This window comes from Cyprinodon tularosa, unplaced genomic scaffold (genome assembly GCF_016077235.1).
Source record: "Cyprinodon tularosa strain WSP-4 unplaced genomic scaffold, ASM1607723v1 ctg106, whole genome shotgun sequence".
Lineage (NCBI taxonomy): Eukaryota > Metazoa > Chordata > Actinopteri > Cyprinodontiformes > Cyprinodontidae > Cyprinodon > Cyprinodon tularosa.
The window spans coordinates 180315-205345 of record NW_024037849.1 but is presented as its reverse complement, the minus strand read 5'-3'; the positions used below and the strand labels follow the sequence as shown (position 1 = coordinate 205345).

General features: G+C 38.1%; 1 protein-coding gene across 1 annotated transcript in view; it reads right to left on the bottom strand.

The window, feature by feature from the left end:
• Positions 1–456: 456 nt before the first annotated feature.
• Positions 457–25031, bottom strand: part of tdrd5 (tudor domain containing 5) — a 36330-nt gene continuing 11755 nt past the window's right edge. The window contains exons 5-20 of the mRNA XM_038286252.1: positions 23963–24266; positions 23708–23853; positions 23306–23389; positions 21987–22043; positions 20623–20785; positions 19814–19953; positions 17605–17819; positions 17254–17463; positions 17089–17155; positions 13171–13371; positions 12465–12599; positions 9690–9755; positions 9142–9210; positions 6602–6769; positions 6354–6504; positions 457–952 (exon numbers count right to left, since the gene is read on the bottom strand). Coding sequence (XP_038142180.1) covers positions 885–952; positions 6354–6504; positions 6602–6769; positions 9142–9210; positions 9690–9755; positions 12465–12599; positions 13171–13371; positions 17089–17155; positions 17254–17463; positions 17605–17819; positions 19814–19953; positions 20623–20785; positions 21987–22043; positions 23306–23389; positions 23708–23853; positions 23963–24266 — 2244 coding nt within the window. The 3' untranslated portion in view covers positions 457–884. The remainder of the gene's footprint in view (positions 953–6353; positions 6505–6601; positions 6770–9141; positions 9211–9689; positions 9756–12464; positions 12600–13170; positions 13372–17088; positions 17156–17253; positions 17464–17604; positions 17820–19813; positions 19954–20622; positions 20786–21986; positions 22044–23305; positions 23390–23707; positions 23854–23962; positions 24267–25031) is intronic.

Genomic DNA, 25031 nt, shown 5'->3' with positions numbered 1-25031 from the left:
ACACATCAATTCACTGTGGACTTCTTATAGCGCCACGAGTGTTAAGCTACAGGCCAAATTCCATTTTGTGCCAAATTAATTTCCTACTTTATATTAGTTTCCCTTCATAGTATTTTTGTCACATTTAGTAGAGAAATTCCCAATGGAACAAAGTGTTTTGGTTTGTTTTTTTTAATGATATGAACTGAAGTTTCTATACAACAACCTTTTTCTCTAGTTTTTGGTTCTGATGCCAGTCTGGCCTAGTTTTAATCTAAGGAATATGAAACAGGTCCCACCATGAATGGCTTCATGCTGATAGATTAAACTTATTAGTCCAAAAATTCATTTCCTAACAATAGTAAATTATATTATTTGAAAAAAAAAACTCAAAAAAAACAACAACTTTAAATGATTGGTTGAAAAACTGTAGAAACAAGCATTTCCCTTCAAGAGTTTAAGCTGACAGTTTATTCAAATGATCCAGAAAACTCCAGTTCCTTTTAATGACATAAACCAGAATCAGATGTAAAATAAACAGAATATGGTTGAAATGCTTAGAGGAATGGAAAACATAACTCACTCTAACACCTAATAAAACCTTAAATTAAATCCATTCCCCAAAACAAATGCTATGTAAAATTACTTGTGCTTTGTTTTTGCAAAAATTAACTTAAAACCTTTCAACTTTGTCCTTCACAGCAATTAAAGAAATGAAACTAATGACAGCTTTTTGTAAAAATTAAAGAAATATAACCATAAATACAACAAATATACAATAACTCATCAACATTAAAACATAAACTACTCATAAAAATGTTCAAACCCCATACATAACTTGCGCCTTCGGCGATACAATGATAACAGAACATTTTTTGATTACAATTTTAGTCCAGTTTTGAAAGTTATCTGGTCCCAAACAGAGGAAACTGGATGCTAGACTTTCGCAGGAAGAGGGGAGACACAGGTGTACCTAGAAAAAAACAAACGAAAAACAAGAACCTGTTCAGATACACAGCTTCACAGTTAATGCGATCTTTTCATTAACTAGTTAAAGGATGAAAGAAATGTTTTGCTGTAAATTACAACCAGTCTAGAAGATATTAATGTTCTTTTATTTATACTTGTATGCATAGTTCTGCTGTTGTCTATGAAAAGAAGAGCCCAGCCTTAAAGACTGCACTCCTGATCTGAATTGGATTGCATCACTACATGGCAGCATTAATTCTTTTGTAGTAATGCTGCCATAGGCCTAGGATGTTGGAAGAAAAGGGACTACCTTTCATCGTTGTGCTTCATTTATCCTCTATTCTGTAATTCTGCAGTATTTGTTTGTTCAACGTCTAAAACTCTGCTTTTTCTTGTCATAGTAGTTTCATCGGGTCTGTGGCTCTGTTTAATTGTGACAACATCCTGAAGGGTACAAATAAATAAATCAGCTGTGCTGCCATGTCAACAACTTTAATTATGGATGATAGAGCGGGCTTATTTTATAGTGTTTGGTCCTTTCCTAGGCAGCTATGGGCACCGTTTTTGCTGCGACTATGTTCTCTTTTTCATCCTTTTGACCTGAAAACCAGCTCAGGACTCATCTGCTCAACAGCTTCTTACCACAAAGCCAGGCAATACATTTATTTTATTTGGTAAGCAACATTTTTGGTTTATGAATATATATATATATATATTTTAAATTCACTAATTGAGGATTCATAGCTCTTAGAGTAACACTGTTGTATAATTTTCTCTTTTTAGATGTGTCAAATCAACAGTTAAACTAGCTCAGAAAAATGTCACTAGCGTCAAAAACATCTAATGTGAAATATTTTCATTGCTTGTTGTGAAACATGATTATTTCTCACGAATGTTTCACAGCTTGAATTTCATTAACCTTTATATTAATGTCACCTCCCAGAGGGGATGATGGTAATCAAAGCACGTTTGAAAGCAACATATATATCATTCGTTCTTTCTATCATGAAATTAAGCTATATAAAAATAAATAAAAAAATCACAAAACAAAAACCAAGGAAATAAAAATAAATAAATAAATAAAACAATTAGATTTGGTAGGGTAAAATCTGAGAAATATTTTAAAGCCATAAAAACCAGCACTGTCTTACCATTACCTTCTTGTTCTTCTTGTTTTTCCTTTTGCTTTTGTTTTCTTTAACTCTCACTCAGCCTCAGCATAAGGCCGCTCACAAAGAAGTTTTTACTCTTCACTTAATGCATAAACGGTATGAGACTCTATGCAACTGGCAGTTCTCACAACTTGGTAAACAATCCAATCGGCATGCAAGTAAATGGTTTCCAGGATCACATCGTTCTAAATAATGCAAGCTGAGCAAGTGGGCATGCGAATCATGCGAATCACACATCGACATCGAGTGGCTAAAAGCAGAATGTCTGATTTCAGAATATTCCAACTGGCATGGTTACATGACAAATTGTGAGTCCGATCAGCGTTTATTCAGATGACTTGGTCCATATAAATAGTTCATTTTTGTTTTTGAGCTTGATTACATTTACACTGGTCTGGTGCATTGACATATAGCTAATGTGCAATTAGTTTAACAGCTTTTGTTGAAGTTAGCCACTGCTGCCTGCCAGTAAGCATGACTGCCTGCAAAGCACCATGTTCAAGTATAACAATCTCGCTTTGTAGTTCAGGATGCGCACAAAGCTAACAAAAACGAAGCAGAAGTCTGTCATTTGCCGCTGTCCCCAGCGCATCATGGAAAGATGCTAATTTAATTAAACTAATGGCATAGATGTTTTTGAAGAATTAATATAGAATTAATAAAGGGAGTGTATAGTCAACATTTTTATTGATAATACTGATAGTAAAAATTCATATCCACAACACAGATATTTTTAGTTACGGCGAGATTAGAGTTTGCTGGGGCCTTAAAGCTGTTCAGCAAATGTGTTTCTAGCAACATGTTCTCAGATGATGCATGTCCGGTCCACTAGCGCATTTATTAAAAAGTCGACCTGTGAACTAGTCTACTTAATCAGGTGGAGTCGACTCACAAATGGACAACTTGAAACTTACACACAAACATACTCATTCTGCTATCTGTAGTGAGGACCATGTGTTGACTTCATTGATTTTTGGTCATTTTCAACCTTTTCTATGCCCTAACCCTAAAACTACCCCTAAACCTAACAATTACCAATGCCTACCTCACCCTAACCCTAACCCAATTGACAACTTAGCCCTAAACGTTTGCAAAATAGCTTGTAAGGACCAGCAAAATGTCCTCACTTTGCAACTGGTCCTCAATTTGATGGAGAAATTGGAAAAGGCTAGACAGGTATACAAACACTCACCCACCCACAATGTGTGGGCTTGCATGGCGGTGTGCATTAGCCAGGCAAACCGGTCTCTTATTGGCTTATACTAAGGGTTTAGTAGAACACACAGTTAGCAAGAAAAGCTGGATTAGACCTACATGATATAACTAAGATCGTCGTTGCATCAAGACATACAAGTAATTATCAACCGTGCCTCACCTCCCGGCGGGCCCTGGCTTAATTCAAATTTGTAATAGAACTATGCATCAACTCAACTTCAGAGCCAAACAGTCGACTTAAATAAATCACAACTCATTAATGAGCTATTACCCACACATTATTACATAAAGGAAACACTAGAATCCAGGGTTTAAAAAACAATGTGTGAAATCTCAAACCTAAAAAGAACAACATTCAAGAACTTTCAAGGATAGTCGTCTTTTTATGAGCGTTATAACATTTTTTCAATACCTTTAAAAAATGTAATTAAATTCAAGTCTTTATTGACCAATTAAAACTAAGCTGGGTTTCCTTAGGGAAACTCTTAACCAACCTTTCTGATTGTATGATTTGATTGAACTGATTTGGTAGCAGCCTTGAGATAAGTGTTATAAATATCTGCTAGAGCAGATTTCATATACTGACCTGATCAAACATACAGTGCCTTCAAACTCAGCCCACAAAAACATTGATCAAGGATAATTACATGAAAATATGAGTATACATAATGCTATGCAACATTTTCAAGTTGGGCTTAGTTAGTAATCCATTAAGTTTCTGGTATCCTGGAAAACAAAACCTAGAAAGAACCCAGAATGAACACTTCAGCATGTCCTCTAATCTTTTCTGTAGTGAATGATAATCCATTAAAACGTTTCTAATCTACCTTTGTGCAGAACTACGCATACAGAAGCACCGCTTCCATCTGACTTTATTCCTGCTACTAACATTGTGCTAGTGAAAGGCTTTTGGAGCAACACTGTATCAATATCAGAGCAAAAGCAATGAGAGCAGCTTGTTGGGTCAAATAGCTCCAGTAACAGGTCTAATTGAATCTGTGTCAGGTTCTCACTGCAAACACATTTGCCACTGTGAGCGGCAGCACAGAAATCAATACGCCCTTTCTGCATCCACGGACACGCTCTAATTTCATTGAAGAGCTTTCACTGTGTTTATATACAGAGAGAAGAAGTGAATGAATATGCAAGTGCAGGTTAATGAAGGTCACAGCATTGGTGATAGAAAATTTGTTTGGTAAAAAAATATAGGACAGAGTGCTGAAGTGCAATTTTCAAGCAGCTTATATATTTATATTAATAATTTTTATTTATTTATTATTCTTAATATATATTATCAACTAGAACTGCGGTTTATAGTTGGATAACATGTCATTCAAATCAAGTCAAAGAAAATAATTGTCTTTAGGCACATGATTATAACTGACAACATGGTCAATTACCGCTGGAAATCTCAAACTGGCTGTTTAAATCCAAAACGTCAAATGTGATTAAATGTCAATAACTTGGTTTAAAAATTAAACTGTCATTAATTATTTATCAGTAAAAATAATACATTTGATGCGACAACATTGAGATGTTATGTAAAGGAACAGTGATGTAGGAGATGCAATGCTTCTGTTGCCATGGCAACCGACAGCTAATTCTACCAAGCAAAAACTAGCCAACAGGCCACAAACACGCTACTGTGATCGGCTAAGCCTGGTATACATTAGCAGCAAGCCATGCCTCTAACCACAGGCCAGGAACATAAGATCTCAGACCGCGCCAAAGTGGACCATAAATACTTGATCCTAAACTAAACTGGCTCTCATAAGATGGCCGTACACACGCGTTCGAGTGGCAGCGTATATAACAAAATGAGTTCAGACAGAGAAAGGAGTGCAAGAGACAAACAAGAGAAAAAAAACCCCCAAAAACAAGGAGGTAACAGTGGCTGTAACATCAAAAACGTATGTTTGTCATAAACCTCAGCTAAAATAGTTCCGGTGCTCATATTCAGTAAACTAATCAACATCTAACTACTACTTCTAGCGTTGCCGAGAAAAGATACCCATTAAATGATAAGATTCTTAGTTCTTTGTTGTTCCAAGGGCTCAGCTCAGGAAGCAGAAGTGACGCAGTGGTCTTTGGATCAGAAATGCTTGCAGTGCAGAAAAAAGAACACCGGACAATTTGGCTAGGGCACCAAGCCAGGAGTTGCTTGCTCTATTTGGCGGAGATAAAAAAATTACAATTTAATAACCTCCTTACCTGCTGTTTTAACGGCAGACACCAACAAATGAGACTGAGGTTCCAGGAATTGCACCATGTGTATTGTGATGACCAGCTGAATTGTTGGGCCTCTACAAGTGTCCAGGATGCAGTCCAGGAGGAAGAGAAACATTTTTTTCCCTGTCGATTTAGCGCCACAGGGGAGGGTTTAGGACGTGATATCAGAGGTACAGGCTGGGTCAAAATGCATCCAAAATCTGAGGCTCTCTGATATGGGAGTTATAGTCCTGAAAGTATGACTCCTGGAATTAACCAACAGAGTAAACGGAAGTAGTAGATCTGTGGGGACAAAGTCTGGTGCGGCTCAGCAGAGTTCTCCCCTCCGCTACTGAGCCTGTCCTTTTTATCGGACAGGATCTCACTCTCTGTCCCTCTCCGCTGCAGTAGAGACACAGGTTCAAGCGATGACGTCTGTTCAAGCATGTGCGTTCCAGCTGCATCAGATCAGGTTCGGTTTTCGGGTCAGACCAAGAGCCGGCGTTGGTGGTAAATTCATGAATAAATATATTATGCTGCAAAATCAATGCTGATTACCAAAATTGATATCAAGGCCATTTATATTAGATATATTCTGTGAAGATGTAAAATGCAAACAGTTGTACAGCAAAATTAACCAAAGCACTATCGCCTTTTGTTTTTTATTTATTTTGATCTGTTTGTGTGTGTCTTTCTGTATATCAATATTGTATATTGTTTATTAATTTATTTTTTATTATAAATAAAGCTAGAAAAAACTAATAAAAATTTATGGAAAAACTTGACAGACTACAAATATATGTTTGGTACCTTTAGAGCAGCCCTGGTTCAGCGTCTTATATATCAAAGATGGTCCAATAAATGAGGTTTTGACTTTCATGGTTTGTGTCATTTCTTCTTGTGACCAGCAGGTGGTGGAGTCTGAGCTGGGTGGAGTCGGAGTAGAAGTTATGTGCAGCGCCTGAACAGTCATGGGGGAAAAGTTAAATAAAGAGGTAACTTTTTAAATCTGAAGTTTACCTTTTTTTTTTATAGATAAAACAAAAAAAAAATCTTACTTTAGTTTCAGTTTTACAAGAAGCGCTATTCTTGGTCTGGAACAGGCCTGGTGGTGCAAGACTTGCATCAGCCTTTAACGTCGATTCATCTGCGGAGGCCAACGCTTTTTCACTGCAGCCGACGTTCTGATCAGGTAAAATGCCACAGGAAGGGTCGGGATCCTTAGCCTTTTAAACGCACAGCAAGCAGGTGGATGAAACAGATTAGGTTCCAACTTTACAGAATTATGAAATAGAACATTTTATAGAAAACATTGTACATAGGCTCATATTTGGACCAATTCAGCCATTCCACACTGGAACCTGGTAGTGATAATTCCCTTTCAGTTGACTCAATCAGTATAACACATAAGTATGCAATATCCCGCCCCTGTGTATCCAAGCTGAATCACGCCTCCTAGGAAAACTAAGTGAGGACACACTATACAAGTGTTGTTCCATATCACTCTTACTTAGTTCTTAACCTCACTAAAAGCACCTCTTGGATTCAGGCTGCTGCTGTTGGGTAGCTATGCTTTTGTGAGGCTACTTGAAATGAGTTTAACAGCTTTTGTCGGAGTTAGCCACTGCTGCCTGCAAAGCACCAAGTTCAAGTACTTGAACTTGGTGCTTTTTTTGTTGTGTATTTCGCTATGCGCACAGAGCTAACAAAAACATTGCAGACGTCTGCCATTCACCGCTGTCCTCATGGCTGTAGCTTCTCGGTTCATGACAAGGACTAACGTCCCATGCATCTGTATGCATTTCCTCCAGTGGACACGATACTGCCTGTACTAGAAAGGGTACACAAACAGGACCCGTCCCAGATTGTGGTAGCACACCATCGACCAACAAAGTCATGATATGTAGCAATCAAAAGCCTAATTGCAGCAGAGTCCTGGCCACCCAAAGCTGTGAAAGCTTTGGTGGCAACAATCCAGAACACTAGAGCAACATAGACTAGAGGCTTATTTGTTCAGAAATGGCAAGCTTTTGAGCAGTAGTGTGAGGTTAAGAACATTGTCTCATATCAATGCTCAGTGGTAGATGTTTTAACACAATCCACACACGCATGGAATCAGATCCACCAATGCACAATTATATAAACAAGCTTATAAAATGTACATATTCACGAGACAAGATCCACAAAACTATTTGCAATGTACACACAATCATATATTGGTTTATGAACTACAAATCGTGTCAAATGTTAAGACTCACCAAACGTAATTCCTTTTTCCAGCGTTTTTTATTATCATTACACTGTCACAAGTGCAGCACAACAAAATGAACTCTCTGCATTTAACCCATCCCCTTGGGGAGCAGTAGGCTGCCATTATACAGCGCTCAGGCAGCAGTGTGGGGTTAAGGGTCTTTGCTCAGGGACCCAGAGAGCCAGTCTGTGGGAGGGAGGCTCAAACTCAGAACCTCTGGATTCCAAGCACCGTGCCCTAACCACTAGGCTGTCACGTCCCATAACACAGCTAATGCAAAAATGCTGTTTTTTAACAAGCTATAATTTGCAACCCATTAGATATTTCCATTGTTTCAGCCAATCACAAGAACATATATCACATGGGCGATGGAAGACTTGGATGTTGCTGCAGTAAACTGATGGACACTGACCACATGGCAGATCCATACCATATTTGGATGCTGTATCTTTTTCCAGCAAGTTTTTACTGTTTTGTTTTGTTTGTTAATCAACTTTGCTTACCGTTTAAAGTTTTAAAATAATATGTTTTATAACACTGAATACAGGTCCACATTAATAACCCCAATAATACAATAAATAATTATGATCCAAGACAGAAAATCTTTAAGAAATGCTTTTTAAAAGGTTAGTGGTGTGCTTTTAAAAAAGCCATTTCAGTTTAACCCTTCAAAGAATTGTTAAATTATTCATCAATCGTCCTCCTCACAAAGCTCACAGAGTTGGCCTAACCACCACTCTGCACTCTGCTTGGCCTTCAAACTCCACGATTAGCCTCCAGAGCTAAACCCAGCCACCTACCACCTCTGCCCGACACAGATCTAGAGCTATCCTTCTCCAAACCCCCAGTAGAGATTTTGCCAGAGCAAGACAGAGTTTTCTGACCATATAGAGATATAATTGTATATACATCACAAATACTTTTGTGTAAATTTCATGCAGTTCTTTGAATTATTATGTGCATGTCTGGATATTGTCCTGTGCATGTTTGGTCACATATGTGAATTTGTGAATATTGATACTGTCCTAGCTCAGTCATTAATTTCCATATAAGCATTCTGTATGATGCGAACAAAGCAGCAATAGAGACAAGCAACAACTAATCCAAATCCTAAGTATTATATACTGTGGTAATGCTTTCTTTAGCCACAGTAAAAAACATTTTAGAGTTTAAAACTTGCAATGCATTGAGACCTATCTGCTACAGATTTTTAATTATTCACCCATTTTGTATTTTCACTTATTACAATTTTCTGGCTTTTGTGTAAACAAATACAACTAAGAGAAAAATGAAAACCACAAAAGTAACATTTTGAAAGCTAGCATAGCCGTTTACAGAAGGTATTACTTCAACATGAGGGATGGATTCACTCTCCTCAATAAGCTCCAGAGGTGGCATCACCTTGTCAGCATCACCCTAAAAGGCAAAATTCAAACAGATTAAAATAATATGCAGATATGGGATCAGGTTTTTTTTATTTATTTTCATGCTCCATTTTAACACAACGTACAAAGACAAAGAACAAAGTGTAGCACATATTAATGTACTGAGAAAATAAGGACAACTTAAAAAAATAAAAAGTTAACTGATCTTTTATTTCATTCGAGTTTAATATGGGAAAAAATTCTTCTTTAATCTTTAAAGTCAGAATTCTAAAATTAAAGTCGGGATTCTGACTTTCTTCCCCCATGTTTAAAATATAATAAAATGAATAATCAGTTGTCACTTTTGTTTTTTTTTCCTTCTAGATTTTCAATTATTTACCCATTTTGTTTTCCACTCAATGAAGTTTCCAATTTTCTGGCTTTTGTTTAGACAAATACAAGTAACAGAAAAATTAAAAACAACAAAATTAACATTTTGAAAGCTGGAATAGCTTTTACAAAAGGTATTACCTTAATATGAGGGATGAATTCACTCTCTTCAATCAGCTCCAGAGCTGGCATCTCCTCGTCATCATCCTAAAAGTCAAAAATGTATCCGATTTAAATAATACGCAGATATGGGATCAAATTTGATAAAAAAAAATCAGTTAACTAATCCTCCTCTGTAGTGAACTAATCTGGTTTCAGCCTATTAACTATTTGGTTAAGAACATTTTAAAGGAAAAAGTTTTCTTTTACTTCCATGTTTGTATGATCAGTAAACCAAACAAGTCAAAAAAGAAATTGAGATCGGGATGTAAAGAAATATTTATTCTGGGTTGCAAAGCCTTGGTTATAAACAAATTTAACCACCGTTTAAGAACTTTCCTAGATCAATTTCCTCAAATTCAAGTACCATCTATCAGTGTAGTTTTCGTCAACGATGACAAAATAATTTAGTTTAATATTTATAATATGCCAAATATCCCCATCTCACAACGTTAGAGAATCGTATATAAAAAATATATATATATTGTATCCAGATCAAGGTCTTGATCACCACCAAATGGTAATGTAGGAGACCTCTGATAAAAATTTCATCAAAATCCATCCATTACTTTTCTGTACATAGACAGATAGACACAAACTATTTAAAACTTAACCTCCTTGGCTGAGGTAATAAAGAATATTTCCAGTAAGTATAAAATGAATTAGGGGCACTCCATGGGCAATAACCAGACCGCTCCAGTGTAACAAGTAAAAAAAAAACAAAAAAACAAACAGTAATGCATTGGCTCTAAGAGGATTTCACAAAGCATTAACTTAACATCTGCACTGCGGAGAAAAGCTCTGAGCACCAGCAAATAACACCTTCCTGCAGAGTCAAAACATGCAAATAATAACACAAAAACCTAAGGCCGGGATTTTTAACCGAAGGTCTCAGCTGCAAGGCAACAGCTGCATTAGACCAATTACTCTGTAGTTCTCTTTAGTTAGATGTATTTGCTGGATTTTTTCAAGGAAACTCGATCTGAACACCAGCCAACATAGTGCAGCTCCAATGTTGGTAATGAGCTTTTGCTGCACCATTTCATAGTACAAACAAGCCAAAGCTTGTAAAGGAAGTTTTATGATATCATTTTATTGCCAGCCTTTAATTATAAAATAAATGAAACTATAAATAAAAAATATGCTTAAATGCCATAGTAACAATGTAATGTGCTTTCTCTCGCATGTTCAGCTCAATGGCATGCACTTAGTTATAGAAAGGGAGACAGTCTTACAATGCAGTATCCATTAACCAGCCCACTGATTGGCTGCCATTTTATTTACAGCCCAACATTCAGACGTGACCTTCCAACAGTGCAGCTGTACATTAAGCACGACTGGGCAGCAGCTCCCCTTGATGAGCGCGATTTATCCGACTGCAAATACTGACTCTGTTCATGTGTGTACTGGTGGTGCTCTGGCCAGCAGCACTGACTGTATGGCTGGCAAGATAAGAGCCATGGATGGAGGGGAACAAAAGCTCAACATTCAAAGACTACGTGTGAAAATGAAAGTGAGAGGGAAACCCTGAAAAAACAACTCTGATTGAGCCTAGGAGCTTTTCTAATTGTGCAGCAACATTAATACCATTTGAAAAAAAATAACACTTTCATTAAAAACATCTTTTTGGTATCATGGTATCAATATCTAACAAAATTCATTTCATTTATAGAAAAAAAGGCAATTTAAGCAATAATACTCCTCACAAGTTTAAAAGTAATTTAACCTTGTTGACTAACAAAATGAAAGACAAACCCAAAGAAACAGGGCAATAAAGGAAAAATGCTCACCCTTGAAAGTGTTTATTTTACTAGGATTCCTTTTTTTCTTTGGAGCAGCCAACTTAATTCCCATCTTTAATTTTTCATTGTCATTTGTCATTTAATTCAATCAATCAAACCAGAAAGTGAAAACAATGTGCTAACCAACTACAGCTACTGCAACTACTGAGTTAATACTTGAAGGGTTACTATAGTGTAACAAGGAATCACAACCAGCAGAAGCAACCTGAATAAAACAGCCACATGGAGAAAATGTAACAACTTTATAGTTACATTTTACAACCACAAAGTTATATTATGTACTTATACCTCCCTCTTTGCCCACCCCCTTTCCCGCACCACACACACCTAGATATCGAGGCCCACAAGAAGTAGTCTTTCCCCACAATGTTCTATTTTTCCAGAAAATGGACCCGACAATGTATTAAACACAAGAATGCCCCCCCCTCCCCCAAGGAAAAATAAGAAGAACTAGCATCCTTAGAGGAGACCTAAAAATGTAAAATAAGAACATATTCATGGATGGATGCATCTAGTATTTACATGGAGTGCAGTCTATTAAATTGGCCGGAGGTTTACTTGACTATTAAGGAGGGATATTAAATGTCTACCATCAGGTGGATGATTGTAGCTTTAGGAAAGAAACTGTTGTTATTGAATCCATTTCTTTCTGATGTAATGTTCCCGAGTGGTTTTCCTGATGGAAGTTAGACAAATTGCATAGTCCAGGTGGTGCCGTTGGTGTTAGCTCTTTTAAAATAAATGTTTACTTCAGGCGGGGTGTTCAGCCTGACATCAGGATTTTTTTTTATCCATTTGAGAATGTACAAAAATCTCAATTGCAACATGGTCACTAGATGGATGCATAACCTATGCAGTGCATTCATTGCAATCTTTACATACAATCGGCATCCTTAGATAGCATGACATAACTAATACTGTACTAACTTAACCCCTTGCAGTGTGTCTCTACTACCTTCACCGGGGTCTCTTTGGATTGTCCAAAATTTTCTCCTGATTTAAGAGATGCAATCAGCTCCTCGTCAATTTCTGGCAGCTCAACCATTCCCTCTCCCATGTAAAGACTCACTGGTGTGACCTTCATGCAAACCTGAAGAACAAAAGAAAATAACAAAAAAAGTCAAAGCCTAGACTTGATTAAAACATGTTATTGTACTTATTCAAAGTGACACTAGACATACTGCAGTGTGTATTTTCTGTCGCAGGCTAAAGCTAAATGTGTTTCAGATGCAGCTTAAAATGTCACGGCTGTCTTAAGTTTATATTATACACATTTCTGAACTGCCCTGACTAACAAATGATTCATAGACATGTTAATTAATCAATAAACACATTATAGCCGTTTATGTTTAATTTAAGGACAATTAATGGACAAAACTGACCAGTTTCTTTTTAGCATTAGTGTGAGCAATAGTGGGCATTATCCATTTAACTATACGTTTCATTAAGCTTTACTTATATTCAAAATGCCTGACGATATAAAAGGAATACAATGTGTGTACAAACCATTATATGGCAACCAGATAGTGTCGATAACATCTCGAACAAAGCAAGATTTGTACCTGGATTTCAGGTACCAATCTTCAGGACAAAAAGTCTCCCTTTCGACTAAAAATCATGTGAAGCAAAGTGCTTGACTGGAACTTTTATTAGAGGCGTACTGTTGTTGGAGTTGCAGGTCTACAGGCGATGCCATGGCCTTGGTTAATCAGGGCTGTGTGTATGTAGATGTCCTGATCTGTGTGTGTGTCACACAGGTAGAGCTGCAGCACATCTCCAGTGTAGCAGTCCAGAGCGCCGACCAGGGTGTGATCAGAACAGAGTTTCTTGAAGGAATCAGTGGATTCTGCAGTCCAGGTATCCTGTAATGAACCAGCACATTTAAGAACTCTAGTAAAAAACATTTTTCCCTTCCTGTACTATATAAAATTGCAATAGCTTTCTCTGTTTTATGTTATATGACAAACCAAAATAGAAATGACTGAATTATTGTTAATTTAAAGGGGAATTAACTATTAGAATTCTCTAAACCAGGGGTCGGCAACCCTCGGGACTTTAATGCCCCCCTTGCATCTCCCTGAAGCTTTTTCAAAAATGTGTGAAAAAGGAAAAAGATGGATTTTTTGGTTTGTTTTAATATGGTGTGCAGGAGATTAAACAAACATTCCTTATGTTTTCCAATGCTGTAAAAATTTGCATGATGATAAATTAATGAACACAAAAACAATGAATGTAAACATTTATTTGTTCCTCATGTCCCTAACAGAGCACTTCTCTCTCAATCTGCAGGGTTTACTAGTGGTTCCTAGAATTTCTAAAAGTAAAATGGGAAGCAGATCTTTTAGTTATCAGGCTCCTCTTTTGTGGAACCAACTACCAGTTTTAGTCCATGAGGCAGACACCCTGTCTAATTTTAAGGGTAGACTTAAAACTTTCCTTTTTGATAAAGCTTATAGTTAGAAGGGCTCAGGTTATCCTGAGCTATCTCTCTAGTTATGCTGTTATAGGCTTAGACTTCTGGAGGACATAGGGACCCTTATTTCATCATTTTGCTTCATTCTATCTCTATTCTCACACTCTGCAGAATCTGTTAGAAACAGACCAGATAAAGCTACTATGAGAAAAAGCGGCGAGAGCATAACGGTAGAGATTGAACTGTTTGGCTGTGACCCCATCCTGGAGACAAATCTCAGCTGTGCTGTTGCCATCAACACCTTTGTTTATAGATGTTGGAGATTGGCCTGTTTTTCCAGTCTAGTCCTGTTTCTCTGACTGTGACTGGCTGGATGTGCTTTCTTCATCCTCTGATATGGGAGTTGGCTCAGAGCTCGTCTGCCTGGCTGTGTGTTTCCTGGAGGGAAACACACAGCCAGGTTCTCACTGAGCCTGGTTCTGCTGAGCCTGGTTCTGCTGGAGGTTTCTTCCTGTTAAAGGAGAGTTTTTCCTCTCCACTGCTGCTACAAGCATGCTTAGTGTGAGCTTAGTGTGAGGGATTGCATTAGAGTCAACGAGTCGATGCAATCAACTGGTTTTCCTTAGATAGAAAACTTTGAATCAATTTGACTGGATGATCTGGTCAACTGTAAAGTGCCTTGAGATGACATGTGTTTTGAATTGGCGCTATATAAATGAATTGAATTATTCCAAAGCCTGCAACACACCTATCAACGCGGCACAACGCCAAGCAGCTGGCTGTTGAAGCAGCGGTTGTGTCTTAGGTAATGGGTGCCAAAGGGAAAAAAGAGGAAGATTGCTGATGAGAAAAGAGGATTCAAAGAGGAATGGACCAAATCATTTGTTTTCACTACCAATGCGGAAGGATTTGCTTTTTGTTGTTTACCGTATTTTCACGACCATAAGGCGCACCGTACTAAAAGGCGCACTCTCAGTTATGTGCGCCATTTCTGTATTTAACACACACATAAGGCGCACCGGACTATAGGGCGCGTTTTTTATATACAGGTACATGTCCTCTACTACCTTTAAATACCTCTACTGCGTATTTAAAAATACAGCGGGGGCAAAACTGAGTATGACTGTGCTTTATTCATGTATTTATTACAAAGTATTAATCAAACCTGGGAGCTGGCCATGAGACAGACACATCGCAGATGACACAGCGCTGTGATCACTCCTAAATTAACTTAAAATCCTGAAACCTGCCGACGGAATATGTTCGCTTTTATTACCGGTATCCTGGTGCCTGCAGCTAAAATTATTTAGATGAAAAACACCTGCCAGCAGCCGCGGTGAACCTGGAGGCTGCCCAGCCTAGAGGCTGCTGATGAAGGGATTTCTACTGTCGGCGCACCGCTGGTATGTGGGGGTCTGAGCGGCTCCGACAGAAATAGATAATCTGGATGAACTGACTGCAATGATTAAGTTTTCAGGTGGACTTTCTCACTTAAAAACATATTAAAACTACTTTATTCCCACTGATCACAGCAAATATAGCTGCAAGATTTAGATTATTTAGATGAAAAAACACCTGCCAGCCACCGCGCTGAAGAGGAGGAGACGCGCCCAGAGGCAGCTGTTGAATTAAGTTTTCAGGTAGAAAAATAGAGCGGGAGCAAAACTGAGTATGTTTGTGCTTTATTCATGTATTTAATATAAAGTATTAATCAAACCCATCAAAGTCATCATCCTCTGTTTCTGAATAAAACAGCTGCGCTAAATCAGACATGCCAATTTCCCCTTCTTCGCTGTCAGTCACTTTCCGTGCCGTGCAGCTCCTCAGAAATGATGCCGGCTTTTGCGAAAGCTTGAACAACAGAGCCAGCAGACACGTTAGTCCAAGCATCTACAATCCATCCGCTAACGGTGGCGTAACTTGCCCGGCGCTGCCTTCCACTTATCCTGAAACTGTGGTCTCCGTCTGTCATCCATCGCTCCCACGCCGCTCGCAGCCTTACTTTGAACGGCCGGTTCACACCGATATCGAGCGGTTGAAGTTCCTTTGTCAGACCCCCCGGGATAACGGCAAGAACAGCGTTCATTTGATTCACCTTTTTTTTTCACATCGGCTGTGAGATGGGCACGCAGCGATGGTGATGCGTGGAAAAAACCACCTGGTCTCCTCACATACACCTCCCTCAGCCACGCTTTCATCATCTCCTCATCCATCCAGCCTTTTTCATTTGCGTTCATATGTCATCAGAGCGCTGTGTCTGTCTCGCTGTCAGCTCCCAGATCAGCTTCTCTGATTGGTTGATGCGGCGCGTCCAGCAGCAAAACTTCAATTTTTCCATCTCGAGCAGCAGCAGCGCGTTGGCGGTGCATCAGATGCTTAAACGATCCTGACGCGCTGCGCCTGCTGCTCAAAACGCGCTGTGGGACCTTTTGCTGCACCTATACGCGCGTCAACCATTGACTTTGCATGTAAACTCGCTGCTTCTGCTGCACCTGCTGGGTCCGGTTCACACCGATGTCGAGCGGTTGAACAGCGAGCACAGCATTCATTTGTTTCCCCATGTTTTTCACATGAGCTGTGAGATGGGCACGCATGGAGTTACATATTAACAGCGATGGTGATGAGTGGAAAAAAAACACCTGGTCTCCTTACATTTAGCCACTCTTTCATCATCTCCTCAATGAGGTGGTCTCAAAAGTCGCAGTTACAACACACATAGGGCGCACCGCACCAAAGGGCGCACCGCACATTTTGAGGGAAAAAAAAGACGTTTAGGTGCGCCTTATAGTCGTGAAAATACGGTAAGTCCAACAGAAGATTTGAGGACTGTGTTGGAGAATGGGCCAAAATCACACCTGAGCAATGTATGGGCTAATTTCTCTATATAGGAGGCATCTTGAAGATGTCAACAAAGGCTTTTGTACAAAGTATTAAATAAATGTAAGTAAGTGACTTCAATACTTATTCCTAGTGCCATTTCACTTTATTATCCATAACTTAATTTCTGGTTTGATTCCTTTGTATGTGTGGATTGCATGGATGGTTACCGAGACCTGGTGAAAAATATGTCAATAGCACCTCTAGAAATATATTTGCTGAGAAATATTGTGGCGTGTTCAATAGTTATTTCACCCGCTGTATATTGTCCTGATTCACTTTAACCTACTGAAGTTGGCTTGATTCCAGTGAGCGCTGAAGGAACAGCTTGTGCTGGAAGTTCAGAAAAACTGGACCTAGAAAAAAGATAAGAGAATGCCACAATGATAATAAAATGAAGATACAGATATCAGCTTTCTAACATTTGTTAAGTAGATGTTGGAAGTTTGCATACTTAAGAAATTTTAAGTCTTGAACTGGGACCAAAGCCACATCACCGAAGTCAGCATAAAAAACCTCAACATCAGAAGAGTTTACAATTCTGTGGATCACCACTCGATAGAACCATAGTCTATTGGGTGACACACAGCAGACCTGACCCTGTCTGACAAATGGCTGAGGAAGGTGGTACTCCTCTGACACTTCAGGACAGGTGTAACAACGTCTAAGAGACAGGAATACAAGGATAAAAATAAGCAGAAGAAACCAAATTTCATGGCTAGGTTCTTTCAAAATGCACTCATTCTATACTGTAGAACTTCAACTAGTGCCAATGGACAGAAAGAAAGAAGATTTCTAGTTACACCTCATGTCAAACATTAGGGTCTCCAAAGCACACGCCTCCTCAGTCTCACTGAATCGGATGTAGAAAGATCCCGGTGTCTCCACCTGCTCCACCAAGACTTGGATTAACTCCCGAGCTTGGCGGCGGGTCGGCGGTTTGAGACGTTGATTTAGCATGGCGTCGAGGGGCACAGAGGATCTGGGATGCACCTGTATGACAGGGTATATCTCAGGCATCTGCACAAGAAAAGATCAAGGTGAGAACAGTGTGAATCAAGCAGCAGAAGAACACGGATTAGATCAGCAGAAAATAAACTCAGGCCCCGTTCTAAAAACATTTCTTAGTGAAAACAAAAATGTCTTATTTCATTTCTACTGTTTATTTATACAGTGTGCCAAAAAGTATTTAGTCAGCCACTGATTGCGCAAGTTCTCCAACTTAGAATAATGAGAGGTCTGTAATTTTCATCACAGGTACACTTCGAACTATGAAAGACAAAATGAGAAAGAAAAAAAAAAATCCAGGAAATCACAATGTAGCATTTTTTTAGGAATTTATTTGTAAATTATGGAGGAAAATAAGCATTTAAGAACCCACAAACCAGCAAGGTTTCTGGCTCTTACAGACCTGTAACCTTATCTTTAAGAAGCTCTTCTGTCCTCCACTTGTTACCTGTATTATTGGCACCTGTTTGAACTCGTTATCTGTATAAAAGACACCTGTCCACAGCCTCAAAGAGTCACACTCCAAACTCAACCATGGCCAAGACCAAAGAGCTGTCGAAGGACACCAGGAAGAAAATTGTAGACCTGCATCAGGCTGGGAAGAGTGAATCTTCAATCATCCGCAAGCACCGGCTACTGTTCATTCATCCTGTCCGCTAAACTGCTGCTAGTCTTACTTACATGCCTGGAAGATGTCTAGTGCTCCTACCACAGATGATCTCACTCTCGAAATGGAATTAAACGATTCAGATTAGCTAGCCGAAAGAATAGAAGGGGTAGAGCGTAGCCGGCGGTGGCCCGGGCTGCATGTCACAACTCCTGTCCGCCGCGCGGATGACATCATACACACTCCGCTTTGTTTTTAAAAATTAGAAATATAAAAAATAAAACCGCGGATGTCTGGGGGACAGTGATTCGCCCACATGTTATAGATGCTGGCGTACCATAAATGATAAATTATGAACGGTTTAGTTTGTGCCTTCAAGTCTTTTGCCCATAGAAAGACGTTACTTGATTATAACGGAATATCTTCAGAACAGCTCCAAATGACACAAAACTCATAAAGGTGAGTAGAACATGATGTAATAACGTGAAATCAAGGGGCCAATGTAAAAAAAAAAAAAAACAGCGTTCCCCTTTAAGCGTTCATGTTTTGCTCCTACGAGCTTAATAATCAGAATATTGCGCATGCTCTATGCAAGCTCCAGGGAAGTTGGAGCGGAGCAGGATGGGAGGAACAGTGAAGGCTGTAGGCTTTTCGCAAGCAGTCTGGAGCGCAGCAGAGCGGGGCGGTCACAGAGGATTTCGGGGTAAAAGTAGCCTTTAGAGCAAATACTTTAGTTTTTAGACAGGTGACTGTATGAAGTCTTACGCATTTTCCAAAACCTCATCTCATAAATGCCCTGGAATTTTACCACTGGATTAAGAACCAATAAACTAACTGGTTAATACATGGACTTGATGGTTAGCTGCAGTCTGCACTTTCTGCTCCACTAGGACCAATGTTCAACTAAACAAGCTATTCTATTGTAAAAAAACAAAACAGAACAAAAAAACAGGTTATTGAAAAAACTGTTAAATACTTTGCTTTAATTAGAGCTTTAAAAATGTATCTATAGGCCATGTGCTGGATGTTGCTTATGGTTAGCGCTATGAGAACCAAGATAAAATGGAAATTGTTGTCTAAAATCAACAAAACAGACTAAAAAATAAAAAATCTGCAAAAAATAGCTGATTATGTAGTTTTCATACTCTAAATATGTATAGCTTCTATCATTAAACCATAGAAAATAAAGCGACCATCTTCATAGTTTCAGTTTTATACGTTTTAGGAACATGATCATGTAGCTTTTGTTGTAATAAATCAGTAATAAGTACGAACAGCAGAATAATAGCTCATCTTTTGTTCTAAGATGTGAATTTCTGTCATGTTAACTGATTCGATAAAACACAAGAGTCCATATTGCTCCTTTACAGTATTTTGCATCCAGCTGCAGTTGTCTTACCATTTCATGAATACTGGAAACCTCAGACTCCAGCTCATCGTTCTCATCACTGGATGCAATATCTTTTGATTTCTCTTCCCACTGGCATTCCCTTAAGCTAAAGTAGTGGCTCTTAGGTGACATCCTAGCACGGTCAGTACCTAGAAAAGTTTTAGAGAAACATCAAAAACCTTACTCTGTATTCTGGCTATCTGTGGTCTGCAAAAGATGATAAGTTAATCAGACACACAGTCAATGATAAGAAACATTCATTAAATTTATCCTTTAACCACAATCCAGTGATTTAATGTGATCTGATTTTATGCAAGGCAAATTAAAGTACTTAAATGCAACAAAGTGAACCTGGCTGACTGAAGTGAGTGTCTGCATGTATGCAGCACAAAAGAAGTTCAGCAATTTTTGTGATCTTTGTGAGGTATCGTGGTAATGAAGACCTTTAAACCTTCTCTTAACTTAATATGAGCATTGATAATCACTAAAGTAGAAAACAACTGCAGCCCTGAAATAAACAACTCAAGTCATTTTAAAACTGTGATCCAATTTCAGAATAATCAACCTTTAAGCTTAGAAGAAGTCTGAACTGAATTAAGCACTAATTTTTAACTTCTATAACAAAAAGGCCGACTGAAAGATCTCAAAGAAATGGCAAAAAATAAGGAAAAAAACAAAAACAAACAACATTTAAACTTCTGTTATTACAGTGCATTGCAAAAATGATTTTATTTTAATAATTTACACAAGCAGCAAAGTATTCCGATATCTGCACTAAATATACTTGGTAGATAAATACTTTCTGTAGTCATACTCACCTGGTTGCGTTTTGTCCCGATCCCTTAAATCCACCACTATCCAACTGTTGCCACGGTTGTCCTCTGTTGGTTTTAGGTGGAAAATGTCGCTCAGGGCACCAACAAGTTCAGTTACACTGAGAAATCCGCTCTGCTGAAATGGCAGGTCTTCTCCATATACCCTCTGATGGAGAAACGATTAAAACATGCATTTTATATGTTAATAAGGGATGCCTTAACTTAATTGTTTGATATTCCAACATAATGACCGATAATTAGAAAACCTTGTGTTGTCTTTGTAAGGTCTAAAACCAACCAATCAAGGAAATCATTGCACTCTCATTTCTTGCCGATTGTGTCCAAGTGAATCAAATAAACCAGTTTGGATTGCAACATTACTTTTGTGTGCCAAATATAAAAAACTATGAAAAAAAAAAGTTTTTAAAAATGGAGACGTTTAGATCCACTCTCTCTTATCGAGCAGTAGCATATGAGATCTAACTCCAGACTTACATTTTGATAGCATAAAGAAAATAAAGAAATGATTCACACATCAGAAAAACAAAATGTTTTACAACTTTAAATGCAAATATAGAAGGCAAGCAGATTTTTTTTCTCTTGTTACAGGTGTTTCATCGCTCATCCAAAAAGCTATTCCAGTTCCTGGTTGCCTTCTACCACAGCACTAAAGACCGTCTTGTCTGGGATTAATGGTAATCTAGTGTAACACACTGAACAACTGGAGGGGAGCCAGCTGAAAAATTGTCCATGGAAAAGATTAATACATGAATTAATAAATGAATTTAAGAGCTAGGTAAATGTAAACTAAGGAAAAGGGTTTTTACGCTCTCTAACCAACCTCAGTCATTATAATACAATTTTTTCTTAGATTTATTCTAGAGCAATAAACTAATAAAAAAAAATAAGAAAGAGAGAAAACTGATTTCTCTCTCTTAATCAGTATGATGGATGGAGCAACCTTCTGTGTTTATTCGAGCCATCAGCATTGATTATAGCTACTTTAAGGGGTCTGGAAATTGTAGCCAAGGATGAAGCAAACTTGCTAACAACAATTTTCTTTTTTCAGCAATGCCTTAGAATAAAACTAAGTAGTGTGATCTAACAAAACTCAGAACTGCAAAATTATAACCTCATGCTAGCTTAGTGGATGTAAACGTCTGAATTTAAAGAACATTAAAAAAAAAGGCTTTTTTAAAAGTCTCGCATTTAGCAAAAGTAAAAATCTGTAAAATGTTGACTGACCTTCAACAGGAAGTTAAGCCTGATTAAATGTGAGCCGATGTAAAATACAGTATGGCACGGAGTGCATTTCAGACCAACTTTAACTGAATGTCCCCAATTTCGATTTATAATTTTTTGTTTACCTTGTACTCAGCAGAGAGATCATGAACTGATAATCCATCAGTTGTCTCACCAACAACCTGCAGAGTGTTGGAAATTATTATTGAACCATGATTATACATATAGTTTACATTACAAAAAGGCAAAATACAAATCTTAAATCTTACCATAAACTGAATTATTATAGTTAAGAGATTGTTTCTATGATTGCTTCTTAATCATTTCTAATGACTTAAAACCTTAACCGGTAGGGGGGTGTAAAATAATCGCCATGACGATGCATCACAATTCTAATTTTTGTGATCTACTGCATCGATTCTTGATGCCAAGTATCGATTCTTAATTTAAAAAAAAGGAATAAATAAAATACATGAATGGTTGGCACACATAGCCAAAAACAAGTTGAATATAACTTTCAGTCCAGTAGATGCCGCTGCAGATGTGTTGAAGCCCGCTGCCTTCTGGCCGCGATACTGCAACGAGTCATTCATAAACAAAACATGGAGGAGACTGAGAAAATTTGCCCAGCTCCATCACATTTCCAGTCAGATGTTTGGATGCATTTTGGCTTTAAAAACAAAGAAGATAAAAACGAAATTGATAGGATGCGTGTAATTTGCAAAAGGGGAAAAGTCATACATTTGAATGTTTTCATTTCATTGCTTTAAAGGATCACTGAGGCTATGTAAACAGCACTGTTATTTTAAGTTTTTTAAATCCTAAGCACTTTTTGTCAGTGTGTCCACTCCAGTAATAGTCATATTTGTGTTTTCATGGCAATACCTTCGATAGCTGTTTTAATAAATAAAGCTATGTATGAATTCAGTTGCTTTCAGTTATGTATCAATTGAAGACACAGTCCAGATCATACACAGCCAGTCAGCCACTGGTAATAGCCGAATTTTTTTTCTTACAGTGTTCAGTGAAAATATTGCGATGCATCGCAATATTTCAGTAATCGTGATGCATTGTGATAAAATCACATTGTGGCATGTGAATCATGACTTCTTTGACAATGATCACCCCTATTAACCCGTGAATTACATTGTGATGCATTTTTGCCTTTTACGCACCAACTTTGAGAGAGCAGTTGGTCTTGTGAGAAAGTGTTGTTACTTTAGTTTTGTTGTTTTTGTGATGAAATCAGTGCGGCAAACAGATGTGACATCATAAGAGAGGCCATTTTAAATTATAACTGCTGATTTATAGCCCACATCATCATGCTCTCTGCAATTTGTGATGCTGTATACAAATGAGCATGATGGCAAGTGCAGTTGGGAGACATCCACCCATTGTGTGCCTGTTAATGAGTCAGCTTCAAGGAAAGTGTATAAAGTCTGACCTTCCGTAGCTTGTCCTTCAGCTCTTGACTAACTGTGCCAGCAACACTGTACTCCAAGATCTGATGATGAAGCTCCTTCTCATGCTAACAATTTGTAAAGAAACAAAAGTCAGGAAACAAACAAAAAAACATTTTAAACATTCTGTATTTATCTTATTCAGTGTAGTTCTACTTTGTTGAAGGTTTCACAACCACCTTCTGTATTTCTGTCGTTTAACAAACTGATCAAACCCTGAATGCATCTAAAATATGCATGCAATGCATTTCTTATACAAAACATTTATTTCAGTAGATATTCACATGATTAAGATGATGATACAAGAAATTTAGGAATATAATAGATTTCTTAAGTTTTAACAAAAGGAAGTTGTGTCTCAGGTGCAATGGTTAAACATCTTTTACCTTAATCACATTTTGACAAAAGAGCCCACCATCTTCCCAGGGAGCTTGTTTAACGTCACAGCTCTTATCGCTCATCACTAGGTGGCGACTGCTTTCTGACACTTCCTTAGCTGGTGGCTTCAATGGGCCCTGCTTCACAAAAACTACTGCAAGAGAGCATAAAAATGTTTAAAAGAAAGGTTAAAAAGGCAACCAAAATTTCAAGGACCAAGTCAATTTAATGCACACCCGAAAATTGAATTATAAAAAACAAACCTGAAGGTTTTGTCTTTGCAGGGATTTTGGTGTCAGAGTTTTTAAAGGATGGACTATAAGAGGAAAAAGATGACGGGTTATCTGGCCCGGTTCTCGGAGGGTTGTTCCATTTCATACCCAGCCTGGGCATCAGGTGTTCCCTCAGTGACAGAACTGAGCCCAGCCTCCCTTGATTGATTACGATCATGTCTTTTGCTGCTGCTACCATCTCTCCGACGGAGTAGTAACCATAGTTGTGGATGTTAATTGGGTGGCCAAAGTAGCGCAAATAACAGGCCTCTAGGTCAGACAGCCTTAGTGAACCCTGCAAGAAATGAATTACACACATATTTTATAGATCGGAACATACCACTTTACATCTGACATGAAGTTCAGGATTCCAGTAGCCCGCATTGGCATACTTTCAATTAGATTAATACCTAAAAGAACCAGCAAGCTAAACACTGAAATGTCTGGTACATCACTGCAAAAAATATAAATCTCAATAAGTTATTTTTTCTTAAAATAAGTGTGTTTTTCCTTGATTTGAGGAGGTAAGTAAGACACTTTGCCAATGGAACAAGACAATTTCCTTTTAAAATAAGAAAAAACTATTTTATCGTCTTATTTCAAGTAAATATTATCTAACTATCTTATTTTAAGAGTGAAAATACTCATTCCATTGGCAAATCATCTTATTTACCTGCTCAAATTAAGGCTAAATATACTTAATTTAAGCCATTTTTTACTTATTTCTGGATTGTTTTTGCAGTGCAGGAACTGCTGGATTAAGGTCTACCTAGCTGCTGTTTCTGTCAGTCACATTGGGTTTAATAGAGTCAAACCAGGCGCTCACACTTTGACTAAGCTTTTTAAAAGTGGGTTCATCGACTCAGACCTGTGTTTAAACACAGTTTCCCTTCCTGGGATCTTACAGTGGTACTTGAAGCCCTTTGTGACCCTCCATTCAAAACTTTATTTGCCTGTGAATTCGAACTGCAACCATTTTTCTCCTGATGGCTATAAAGTCACACTACGACCTAACGCAGCCCATCTCCCCAACTATAGAGCTTTCTAGCTTTTATCCACC